This window comes from Neolamprologus multifasciatus, chromosome 19 (genome assembly GCF_963576455.1).
Source record: "Neolamprologus multifasciatus chromosome 19, fNeoMul1.2, whole genome shotgun sequence".
Lineage (NCBI taxonomy): Eukaryota > Metazoa > Chordata > Actinopteri > Cichliformes > Cichlidae > Neolamprologus > Neolamprologus multifasciatus.
Window position 1 is genome coordinate 29,745,413 of NC_140457.1, and position 12,877 is coordinate 29,758,289.

General features: G+C 41.9%; 1 protein-coding gene across 2 annotated transcripts in view; it reads left to right on the top strand.

Moving 5' to 3' along the window:
- The window catches only part of gabrr2a (gamma-aminobutyric acid type A receptor subunit rho2a), a 61,268-nt gene that overhangs the window by 31,377 nt on the left and 17,014 nt on the right, over positions 1-12,877 (top strand). For both annotated transcript variants that reach the window (XM_085142672.1, XM_085142673.1), the window contains 2 exons: positions 392-615; positions 9,070-9,152. In XM_085142672.1, coding sequence (XP_084998798.1) covers positions 392-615; positions 9,070-9,152 — 307 coding nt within the window. The remainder of the gene's footprint in view (positions 1-391; positions 616-9,069; positions 9,153-12,877) is intronic.

A 12,877-nucleotide genomic window follows, 5' to 3' on the forward strand; every position in this document is an offset into this window, starting at 1 on the left:
GTACAGCTTTAGTAAGGTACGGCTAAACAAACTGGACATATAACATGCATTCCCCTGCCAGAGAAACACTTGAAATATTCTATTCTATATACTGTTTGTTCGTGTTGTTGTTTCTCTATTAGTATGCCTGAGATATACATCTTACCATAAAACTTGGAAATATATTTTTTCTTTGTTTCCTTTGGTGCCAATGATATCTTTAACACAAAAGCAACAGAGGGATTGGAATGCCTGTAGCTTTCTCAATTTGATTATTTAATGAGAAAATCGGCATGGCTTGATGAGTGCAATTAGTACATTAGAATTTGGTAAATGTTTGTGTTTCTTTCATTCGGTCACTACATAATCTCCACATTTACAGTCTTTTAATTACACTCTTTAACTCCACCAGGACTTCACCATGACCTTGTATCTGAGACATTACTGGAAGGATGAGCGTCTGTCCTTCACCAGCAGCACCAACAAGAGTATGACGTTTGATGGCCGTTTGGTGAAGAAAATATGGGTCCCTGATGTCTTCTTTGTCCACTCTAAGAGATCCTTTATCCACGATACGACTACTGACAATATCATGCTCCGGGTCTTTCCTGATGGACATGTGCTTTACAGCCTGAGGTCTGTAGTATCTCTGCATCTGATTTATTGACAGATCAATATTTGAATCAGCCTCCAATTGTATTTTTTAATTGAATTATTCAAATTATTCCTCTCCAAGTTTCTTGAAAAGCGATCTGGAAGCTTTTGCAATTTTGCTTTCAAACATCAATGGATCTCATTGGTGGAGGAATTATGCCTCAGGTTAATTAAAATCTTAGGTGGGCATTTAAACAGGGAACATGTCCTGGATGGCCGGCCAGGTTTCACCATAATTTCACAAAAATTGCATAAAAATTATATAATTTGTTTTTTAGTCAGTTTTCAATCATGGTCACTTTGCTTTCAACTCATAATGTACCTCCAAAAGCTACTTCATCAGACAGAAGTTATAAAGTAAACCAGGATTTCTAAGCATGAGATTTTCAGACCATATCTGATTCCACACTACTCACTTTTAAGGTTTCGAGGATTCAGCGGATTTCCTTTAAATCCATCCATCTTCTTCCGCTTATCTGGGGGTGGGTCGCAGAGGCAGCAGCCTAAGGAGTGGAGTCTAGACCTCCTTCTCCCCGGCCACCTCCTCCAGCTTTTCTGGGGAAACAGTAAGGTGTTCCCATGTCAGCTGAGAGATATAATCTCTCCAGTTTGTCCTGGATCTGCCCCGGGACCTCCTCCAGGTGGGACATGCTGAAACACCTCACCCAGGAGGTATTCACAATTCCATTCTTTCAGTCACTACCCAAAGCTTGTGAGGGTAGGGACGTAGACCAACCACTAAATTAAAAGCTTCACTTTTACACTTCACCACGACGAACCACTCCAGTGCCAGTTGGAGGCCATTACCTGATTGAAGCCAACAGAACCACATCATCTGCAAAAAGCAGAGATGAGATTCTGAGACCACCCAAGTGGAAGCTTTCCGTCACTTGGCTATGCCTAGAAATTCTGTCCATAAAAATTGTGTCCAACACCCACTGGAAATGAGTGGGTGCGAGGCCAGCTATGTGGATCAAGGTCTTGGGCTAGAAACCCCATACTCCTGAAGCATCCCCAAAGAACACACAGAGGAACATGGTCAAGTGCCTTCTCCAAGTTTACAAAACACATATGGACTGTTTGGGCAAACTCTCATGCCCCCTCGATTATCCTCGAGAGGGCAAAGAGCTCGTCCAGTGTTCCACGCCCGTGGCAAAACCTGGATTGTTCCTCCTGTATCCGAGTTTCGACTAACGGACAGACTCTCCTTTCCAGCACCCTGGCATAGACTTTACGGGGGAGGTTGAGGAGTGTGATCCCCCTATAGTGGAGCACACCATCCGGTCCCCTTTCTTGAAGATGGGAACCATCAGACTGCCAATCCAGAGGTACCGACCCTAATCTCCACGCAACATTGCCAACCAAGACAGCCCTACAACATCCACAGCCTTCAGGAACTCGGGACAAACCTCGTCCACTCTTGGGGCCCTGCCACCAAGGAGTTGTTTAACTGCCTCATTGACCTCATCCCCAGAGATAGGCAAGTCGTGCCCCCTCTTCCCCAGATTCTGCTTCCTCCTCGGAAGACATGTCAGAGGGATTAAGGAGGTCCTTGAAGTATTCCTTCCACCACCTAACAATGTCCTCAATCAAAGTCAGCAGCATTCCACCCGCAATATATACAGTGCAGGTACATCACCGCTTTCCTCTTCTGAGTCGCCTGATGGTTTGCCAGAATCACTTCAAGGCAGTGCAAAGGTGTTTTTCCATGGTCTCTCCATACTTCCCCCACACTCGAGTTTTGCTTCAGCCACTGTCTGAGCCACATCTCGCTTAGCCTGTTGGTACGTGTCGGCTGCCTCCCAAGTCCCACAGGCTAACCAAGCCTGATAGGACTCCTTCTACGGTTCCCTTCACCTGTGGTTCCCACTGTCTGGTTGGGAGTTACCACCATGACAGGCCCCAATCACCTTGCAACCACAACTCAGTGCAGTTGAGATTGGCCGGACATGGTAAATGGTAAATGGACTGATTCTTACATACAACATACAACATGCCGCAGTCACACCCACACACTTTCTCTAAACTTAGTGCTGTCTAACCACATTCACACTCCAATGGATGCATCGCAGAGCAACTTGGGGTTAGTATCTTGCCCAAGGATACTTGGCATGCAGACTGGAGGAGCCAGGAATTGAACCACCAACCTTCCAATCAGTAGGTGACCTGCTCTACCTCCTGAGCTACAGCCACCCCAAAAACATGGGAGGCATTCCCAGCACACCCTCACTATATTTTTAGGCGCACCAGGTCTATCCAGTATCTTCCACCGCCACCTTATCCACTTAAATGGTGATTAGTTGACAGCTCAGCAACTCTCTTCACCCGACTGTCCAGAACATATGGCTGCAGATCTGATGATACGATTACAAAATTGATCATTGACCTGCGGCCTAAAGTGTCCTGGTGCCATGTGCACTTATGGACACCCTTATGTTCTAACATGGTGTTCATTATGGACAAACACAGAAGCACAGAAATCCAATAACAGAACACCACTTGGGTTCAGATCTGGCTGGCCGTTCATGCCCCTCCAGGTCTTACTATCGTTGCCCACATGAGTGTTGAAGTCTCCCAGTAGGACAACAGAGTCCCCAGGTGGAGCACCCTTAAGCACAGGCCGGGTACTCTCAACCATCTTTCAGCACATAAATGCAGACAACAGTCAGGACCCATTCCTCAACCAACTCGACAACAAACCCTCTCGTCCACTGGGAAAAAACCCCAACATACAGGCAGCAAGCCTGTATGTTGGTGCAATGTGCCCAGCACACATTGCACCCAAATCCTATGGCTCCTCCTGTGGGTGGTGGGCCTATAGGAGGGTGGTCCCATGTCCCCTTTTCAGACTGCCGAGCCAGGCCCCATGGACTAAGGCCCACTTGCCCTTGCCACCCTCCCTGGGCCTGGCTCCTGGGACACACAAACCCGTTGACCATGATAAGGTAGCGATTCACAAAGTGGCTTTAAATCCTGTGTATTAAATAGTCCCAGTTGCATCATATAATGGCATGGTAAAACACGTCATGCACTTCATTACCACAAACAGGAAATCCAAATTGGAGCTGGACATAAAGTCATTTAGAATGAAAGTGTTATTATATATGGATCTTGGGCTGATTAGCACCAGCTTGACTGAAAGGGCCATGTGATGTGATACGGGTTTTTACAACAGAGGGCTAAGGGGCCCGGGCCACTGTGCCACATGCCACCGTGTTTCACTGTTTGCCTGGCAGGGGCACCGCCGGGAGGAATTTCAAAGTCAGCAGCTGAGCCCATAGGGCAATGTTCCCTCTAATTTTTCATGTGTCTGAGCGAACACACAAACTCCCTGAGCGTCCCTTGGACCACTGTGAGCAACAGCAGACGTGTGCACTGTGGTCACGCCAGCATCGAATCGATCCAAGTTACATGGTTTATTAAAATAATCAAATTACAGCATTTACATTTATGTTAGACTACTTTTAATTAACTGCTTTAGCCCACTTACAATGAAAATATAAATATATATATGCATTTTTATTTTATTTTTTTAAAGCTCTGACTTGTATTATGAGTATGAGCCTGTGGTCTGGGAGAGAGTCTGTAACTCTCTGTCTGCAAAATACAGTATATAATGACCAATGTTGGGCAATGTAATTATATAGTTACTTCTTCAAAAAAGTAACTGAGTTTTGCAAACAACAAAGTTTTTTGCAGCTGTTTACCTAAAAATGCAGCCAAGGCATTTTTTTAAATAAACATTTCAAACTATTTACAGAACAATCAGCTGTTCTGCTTCAAATTTGATGCCACACAAACTATTTGTGCCACTCCAAAAAATAATTTCTGTCCACTATGAGATAAAGGAGAACAACAGCCTGATACCTGCAAGCCTGACAACAGGAGATGTATCACTCCTGTAACACCTGTAGCACTCAGTAGTCGCCTCATCGTTCTGACACACACAACAAAACTATTGACTACACTACACACTAACTACACAAGATTTGTGCTAAACGTCGCAAATCTCTCACATCTCAAAACACCGCCATCACTCCTAAAACTTCCCCCCTTCCTAAACAACTAAATGCCATGTTGCCATTAGGGCTGCCACAAACGATTATTTTGATAGTCGACTAGTCACCGATTAATTTTGCGATTAGTCGACTAATCAGATCATGCATCCAATGGACGTAAAACTTACAACTTATTGCACCAGCAGCATCTGCTCTTATATACAGTAACTATCATTAGCTTACAGCTTTAAGTGTTTAAGGTATGTGCTAACTAACAATAAAGTCAAGATGATAGTTTAAACATTTTAATGAAATTTGCAGATTGTTTCGGTGAAGTTTAATAAACTCCTTGCTATCTAAAATATATCAGGACACCGGAGTAAATTCTCGAGCATCTCACACTTCTGATAATCAGCTGTTTGCTTGAGGTTTATTCAGCTGTGTAAAAACTATAACTTTAATCTCAGCCAAACCGATTTACTCAGGAACAAATAAAATACTAAAAAAAAAGCCAAACAATAACATTTTTAAGTTATCTAAGTGACTTATATATCATGTTTAACCTGAGTAGCGAAAGACGGCGGTGGGTTTGAAAACGATTTGCCGGGAGTCCGGTGTTCTCACGGCTCTAGTGAGCCTTGCCCCCGGCTAGCTATCGAGCTAGTGGGTAACAGACGTCTCCGAAAACGTCGGAGTGCTTTTGAAAGTATGTGGTGTCTTGATAAACTGAGCAGATATTTGAGGTTTACACAGCTACATTCTCGCCTGAAAATATGTTAAATGTTATTTTGTGACCCAGAAAGAATAATAAGAGTAATATTAAAACTAACTAGCTGCCGCCATTGTTGGAAACAGAGCTGGGCTGCGCTATGAAATCTGGGACAGAGCTGCTTCTTCTTCTTCGGGGTTTAACGGAAGCTGGCATCCTTGTACATGCAGTGCTGCCATCTTCTGTTTCAGTCCGTTATTACACTCTTAAATCCTACTACTTATTCTTGCGTCTTTTGTGATCTTACAAAGCTTCAAACGACGCGTCGACTATTAAATCAGTCGTCGACGATTTTGATAGACGACGTAATCGTGACTAGTCGACTAATCGTGGCAGCCCTAGTTGCCATATCATTTTTTTTATTGGTCAACATGGTACATTTTTCGACCAATAGGAAAGGGTGGGGGTTTTTTGGTTTTGGTTTTGCTCACAGGTGGAGAGTGCTTTCGAGCGTTTTCCTTATAAAACGCCATTTTTACCGTTTCTTCCCACAGTAAATATAAACAACGATAGTTTTCAGGAAGAAAACCAAACATTGCAACTCTGGTTTTACGTGGTCTATCAACACAATTTAAAAACTGGTATAAAGTCCACACTTTTTCCGTCAATTGTTCCGTCTGTCCTGCTCACATCTCCAATGGTTGTACACGTTGTTATTAACGTGGCTTCAGTCCACATCAGCCACGCCGCTTTGCTAGCTAAAACACCGGTGTCGGCACATAAGGACACTGTCATAGCCTGTCAATGACGTTGATTAGCTGCGAATATACGAATGTGAATCACATTATTGGCTGGACTATGGGATAAGGTGGCATCGTTCTAATCCCATACGGGAACAGCCAGTCACTCACTGACTAACACGGCAAAACAGAATTGTTAAAGTATTAATTTTAATTTCAATTCAGGTTAGGGTTTTTTTGTGCGCAACGCAGATTTTCTGTGCGCAGAGACTGTGCGCAGAGACTGTGCCAGCAGTGCGCAAACGCACAGTTTAGAGGGAACATTGCCATTGGGATAGGTTGGAGGAAAGTGTATCTGGGCACAAGGGAGTGGCAGTGGATTAGTTGGATTAGCTGACAAGGCCAATCAGATCCATCTTCCTCAAGGTGAAACAGGCCTGAAGAGCAGTGAGCAGAGGGGGGCTCATGTTAATCCACCCTGCTTTCAACAATCAAAAGGGATATTTGCTTTATAAGTAAATATATTTCCTTATATTACTGATTCATATTATATACTAAAACAAGTCACAGTGCAACTAATAAAGTCTGCTGTAATTGTATCACAAAGTCTCTTGATGCATGCTCAATCATCCAGGTAAATGAATCCCCAAAAGTTGATTCTGTTCAACTGGGTGTAGCGTTTTCAGAGGGAGAAACGTTTCGTCACTCATCCAAGTGACTTCTTCAGCCTCTGGAGTTGTTTGTCATCAGCATCACATCATTAATGGTCCACATGCAGTAGACTTTTTGGGTGCAAAAGAAAGAAAAAAATCTAGTAATCGCAGGAAAAATTCAACAGAATGCACTACAACAACAACAAAAAAACTTAGTGGAGAAACATGAAAAAGCAAACTTCAAATAAAGCTCCCCAAAGGAGACAATATAAAACAATATATACACTCAGAGAGATTAAAAACAAGACTGAAAATGAGAAACAATTGGCAGTTGTTTTATAATCATAGTAACAAATCATATTCTATGTGTTCTATACTCTGTCATTAAAAGATACACCCTTTGCTAACTGAGATGTACCATAGCACTGTGACTTGTGATTCCTAAATTTTAAATTTCCTGCTGGTCTGTAACATCAATTGTAACTGGCCAATTCGTTTGGCAAATCATTAATGCAAATATCATGCAGTCACATGGCACCAACACGATGCACTTACTAATATTCTAATGTATGTTCATGACACAGTGAAGTTTCCCACGTGGTGTGGGAGTTGGTGACTTATGGCTGGCTTATTGATGCCAGAGATCAGAGAAGAATGGCTAAACTGCTTTAAGAAGATAAGATAAGATAAGATAAGATAAGATAAGATAAGATAAGATAAGATAAGATAAGATAAGAAGAACTTTATTGTCATTGTAGTTATACAACAAAATTTGTTTGGTAGCTCACAGAGGCCAGCAGCAATAAAACAAGAAGCAGCATAGTAATAAATAACCATAGTAAATGTATAAGATATAAAGTAAAAGGAAGGCACTTAGCACAGTAAATAACAAAGAAAATATAATAGTATTTACAATATAACAAACAGTATAAGATAATATAACAGTATTTACAATGTGGTAGTTGAGTGCAAACATGAATGTCCCATAAAGTGTCTAAAATAATAAGTATAACAGTATTTACAGTGTGGTAATTTAGTGCAAACATTAAACATTAACGCCAGTAAATTACTTTGCACATTAGCAGCAGACATGATATGGGGTAAAGGAGAGAGTTAGCTATTGTGTGTTGGGGGAGGGGTGACACAGGCTCCAGCTCTGGGGAAAAAGCTGTTCTTTAGTCTGTTTGTTTGGGTTCTGATTGCCCTATATCGCTTCCCCGATGGGAGGGGTACAAAAAGTCTGTGACCTGGATGGGTTGGGTCCTTGATGATGCAGCTAGCTCGCTTCTGTAAACAGCTAGCATACACGGTGTCAACATTCGGGAGTTTGGTTCCAATGATCCCCTTGGCAGTTTTAAACTAATAGGAAGGCAACAGTAACTCATGTTGCCACTTTTTAAAACCAAGGTATGCAGCAGAGCATCTCTGAACTCATTGTACCTTAAAGCAGATTAGCTATATCAGCAGAATATCACACTGGTGTCTTCAAGTGCCGGACTTGTAAACTAAGAACAGGAAACAGAGGCTACAATTCTCACTGGCTCACTAAAATTTAAAAAAAAAAACAGAAGATTGCCAAAACATTTCTCGGTCTGATGAGTCTTGATTTCCCTTGTTACATTTGCACTGTAGAATTTGGCATAAACAACATGAATCTACCCAGCATTATATCAGCAATAGAAGCTGCCAGCAGTGGTGTAATGTGTGGGGGATATTTTCATGATGCTCTCTGGGGCACTTAGTATCAACTGAGCAGCATTTAAATGTCACAGCCTGCCTGAGTATTGCTGCTGATCATATTCATCCCACTACAATTGTACTATGCCCATCTTCTAATGGCTGCTTCCAGCAGGTAACACGTCATGTCACAAAGCCCAGATAATCTCAAACTGGTTTCTTGAACATGACGATGATACTAAAATGACCTCCATAGTCACCTCATCTCAATTCAATAGAGGATGTGATTGAATGGATATCATGGATATATAGCTGACAAATGTAATCATGCCAATATGTGCACCAAAAGTCTGCAATGTTTCCAGCACCTTGTAGAATTTATGCAACATAGAATTAAGATATTTCTGAAGAGGTCCAACCCAGCGAATGATGTGGTACATGAAGGGGCACAAATTATATCTGTATTATAATTCATTCCACAGAAATATGAAATATGCTGTGATGACAACCAAACTCTAATCCTGGTTATGACCGTGTCACTGTGAGGGTCTTTTCCACTTGTCTTTTGATAAATTGACATTCTTCATTTTGTCACATGTGAATTTACAGTGTGCACTACTCTCACTGTGTCCCTCTGTTGGTGCGTTGTTTGCTCACAGAGTAACAGTAACAGCCGCCTGTAACATGGACTTCAGTCGCTTTCCTCTGGATTCTCAAAGCTGTTCACTGGAGCTGGAGAGTTGTAAGTAAATGTTTCATCTGATGATAAGATGGTGCACATATCAAGTATTTCATTATTATTAGTAAATACCAATATATTATCTTCTTTTTAAATTGTATTGTCTACCATGTACTCTGTTATTTCTTTGTTTTGTTTTTTGTAACAGTTCCTCTGTATTTGAACTGAGAATTGCAGTTAAACCAGTATAAAACTGACAGACCATCATCTTGATGCATCAGCAGAAGTGGAAAAAGTGGAGACAGGGTTACAAAGTACTCCAGTAAAAGTACTGATTCAAATTCTTTACTCAAGTAAAAGTCAAAAGTAAAAAGCAAAGAAACAGGCTCTGAAATGTGCTCAGAGTAAGAAAGTAAAAGTAGATCTTTTTGAAAACATTTGCCCCAGCTGTTTTTTATGTAAAGCCAACTGAACCTTGTGCTATATTAATGTAATACAGTTATATTAGTACAAGTAAATGTATACTTGTACCGTGGTTCAGGGGGTTGGGAAGCTCATCTTGTAGGCGGAAGGTTGTCGGTTCAATCTCCAGCTCTGTCTGTCTTGGTCGTCGTGTCCCTGGGCAAGACACTTCACCTACTACCTACTGGTGATGGCCAGAGGGGCAGCCTCGCTTCTGTCAGTCTGCTCCAGGGCAGCTGTGGCTACAGCTATAGCTGCCTCCACCAGTGTGTGTGAGAGTGAATGAATACTGGGATTGTAAAGCGCTTCGAGGGTCTCGAAAAGCGCTATATAATTGCAATCCATTATTATTATACTTTATTTCAGTCTTAAATTTAATCCTAATGAATATACTCAGCAAAAAAAGGGTGAATTTTTAAAAGTAGCTCTATTTTCTGTTGCCTCAGTCTGAGGAAAAGAATCAAAACTTTTCTTGGTGTACAGGCTGTGATCAGCTGCCATCCTAATACCAACTTCACTGAATTCATCTAAGCATCATATACTTAAATTCAAATTAATGTCTGCTACCCATTATGCAACCCATAGCCACTGTGCACCAGTCTAAACACTTTAAATCCAATATGGCAAATTAAACTTCAGAGTGTTTTTGCAACACAAAATCGTTAAACACCTCAATTTGTTTAGCAAGACTTTTCAGTATATCAAAAAACACAACTTCACATCATGTGCAGATCCAATATCTGATTTATAAATGATAACTTCCTTTATTTTTTCAGCTTATCAAATTCCTACTGTGCAGTCCTCACCTTTAAATATCACCTCTCTTCTTCCTCTCCTGTCCTGTCAGCCTCATTTTTCTATATATGGATTAGCTCGTACTCGCTCGTACTCTTTTCTCTCCCTGGACCATTAAGAAGCTAGCAGACTCAGTGTGCAACAAACTGCACACAAACAGTTTGTATGTATGTATATTTGTTGACCTCATAGAAATGCTACATTTGAAGTTGCCGTTTAAAAAAATGTTACTGACTTTATGGTAACAATTGAGCTGTGAGGTCAGGTCCTTGATCATTAACATGCAAATTGTCATGAACATTGATCAAAAACCACTGATCAAAGCCCATTGATCATTGGCCATGAGTACCATTCACATTGTTCCTTCAGTGGGTTGGTTTCAGTCATTATGCAAATGTACTGTTTATAAGATTTTAAAGCTCTATTCATTGTAAAATCGTACAATGTAACTACAGCCCATGCAGCAGTATATTAATGACTAACCTCGTATTGTGGATGGATTATCTCAGTTGTTTTCCTGACTGAAGTTTGGTCCATTTACATCATCCCGACATGTGATTGCATTTGTCCCTAACCATCGGGAACCTCCAGGTTAACTTTTATCAAGTGGAAAAAAGTTAGCGTTCATCCTCCAGCTTCACTGTGTTTATGTTATGCCAGTGGTTCCCAAACTTTTTTTGCTGGGCCCCCCTTTCTTTGCCTCATATTTCTTTAAATGCCTCTCTGTGCAAAATGGGTTTACAAATATGAACAACTCCCTGAGAGGAAAAATAAAAAAAATTAAAGGTTTGTTGCAAAAAAAAACCACATTTAATCCTCACATCTTTTCAGTGACTGATGTGAGCCTGCCTGTTGCTGCAGATCTTCTCAAACCTGGGTTGCAGTTTTGAGACAGCCACTCTGAGTTCATTTTCAATGTCCAGCTTTGATCTGTACTTCGTCTTGATTGAAGCCACAGCAGAAAAGCCTACCTCGCATAAGTAGGATGTGGCAAAAGAAAGAAGTATTGCCAGGGCTCTCTTACCCAGCAGTGGGTAATCTTTGTCCACTCCAATCCAAAATGCAGCCAGGGTCTTTGAATTAAACTGCAGCCTCTTAGTTGAATCAGAGGTAAGATCAATGAACTGTTCCTCCTCGGATGTGCTGAAGTCAGCAGGGGGTGTTGCACTGAAGGGGTCACGGATCCAGTCATATTCTTTGGAATCTTGCACGAGGAAATATCACTGGAAATGTTTCTGAAGGGCAGAAATGTGTTCTTTCATGCATGGGATCACTGTGTTCTGCAGCTTGTTGTCTTCAATGAATGATTTCAAATTCTCAAATGAGTCCACGTTTCTTTCACTCGCTGCTTCCACATTTCAAGTTTTCTGACAAATGATGTGACTTTATCTGTCAGATGTGGGAGGTGAGTGTTTGTGCCCTGCATCTGCAAATTTAGTTCATTGAGTTTCAGGAACATGTCACTGAGGTATGCCAGTTTCATGAGAAAGTTGTTACAGTTAAATTTGTTGGTAAGATCACTGCCCTCTTCCTTCAAAAAGATGCGGATCTCATCTCACAGTTTAAAGACCCTGGATAGCACCTTCCCACGTGACAGCCATCGGGACTCGCTGTGATACAAAACAGCTGTGTGGTCGGAGCCCATTTCTTCACACAGTGCCGAAAAAATCCGGGCTTTCACAGGTCGTGTTTTGATGTAGTTGACTGTGGTGATGACATCAGTCATTACGTTACTCAGCTCAGGACTGAGCTGTTTAGACGCCAGTGCTTCGCGGTGTATCATACAGTGCGTCCACTGCACATTGGGGGAGACGCGCTTGATGAGCGCTTGCAGCCCTCCTCGTTTCCCAGCCATAGCCTGCGCCCCATCTGTGCAAATCCCCAGACAGTCCTCCCATTTCAGCTCGACCTCTTTTAAGTCTATGATTTTAAACAGTTCTTCTGCAGTGGCTCTGGTAGGAACTTCTTTGCAGAAAAGTAATTCCTCCCTCATCTCATCTCCATCAATGAATCTGACATACGTTATCAGTAAGCAGTCTTTGTTACTATCAGTGGCTTCATCCATCTGCAGAGAAAAGCGGCTGTCACGCACCTTATCATTAAGTTGCTCCTCTATGTCCTTTGACATATCATAAATGCGCCTGCAGATGGTATTATTGGACAGAGGAATATTCCGTAGTTTGCTGGCTGCTGCGTCGTCAATCATAGTTGAAACCATATCCATAGCACAGGGAAGTATTAATTCCTCTGCAATTGTGTGCGGCTTTTTACACTGAGCCACTCGGTAGGCAACTTTATAGGAGCTGAGGAGAGCATTTGCCGAAACAGATGCAGCTTTAGTAAAGTGACACTGTTGAGCACGACAATTTCGAAGTTTTTGTCTGAAAAAGTCCACTGATTTGTCTTTGTGCTCTGGATGTTTTGTCTCCAAGTGGCGTCTTAGCTTGTTAGGCTTTAAACTGTCACTAGCTAGCACTTTAAGACAGACAACACACTGCGGCCTCTCCTCATTACCCACCATTGCGCAAGTG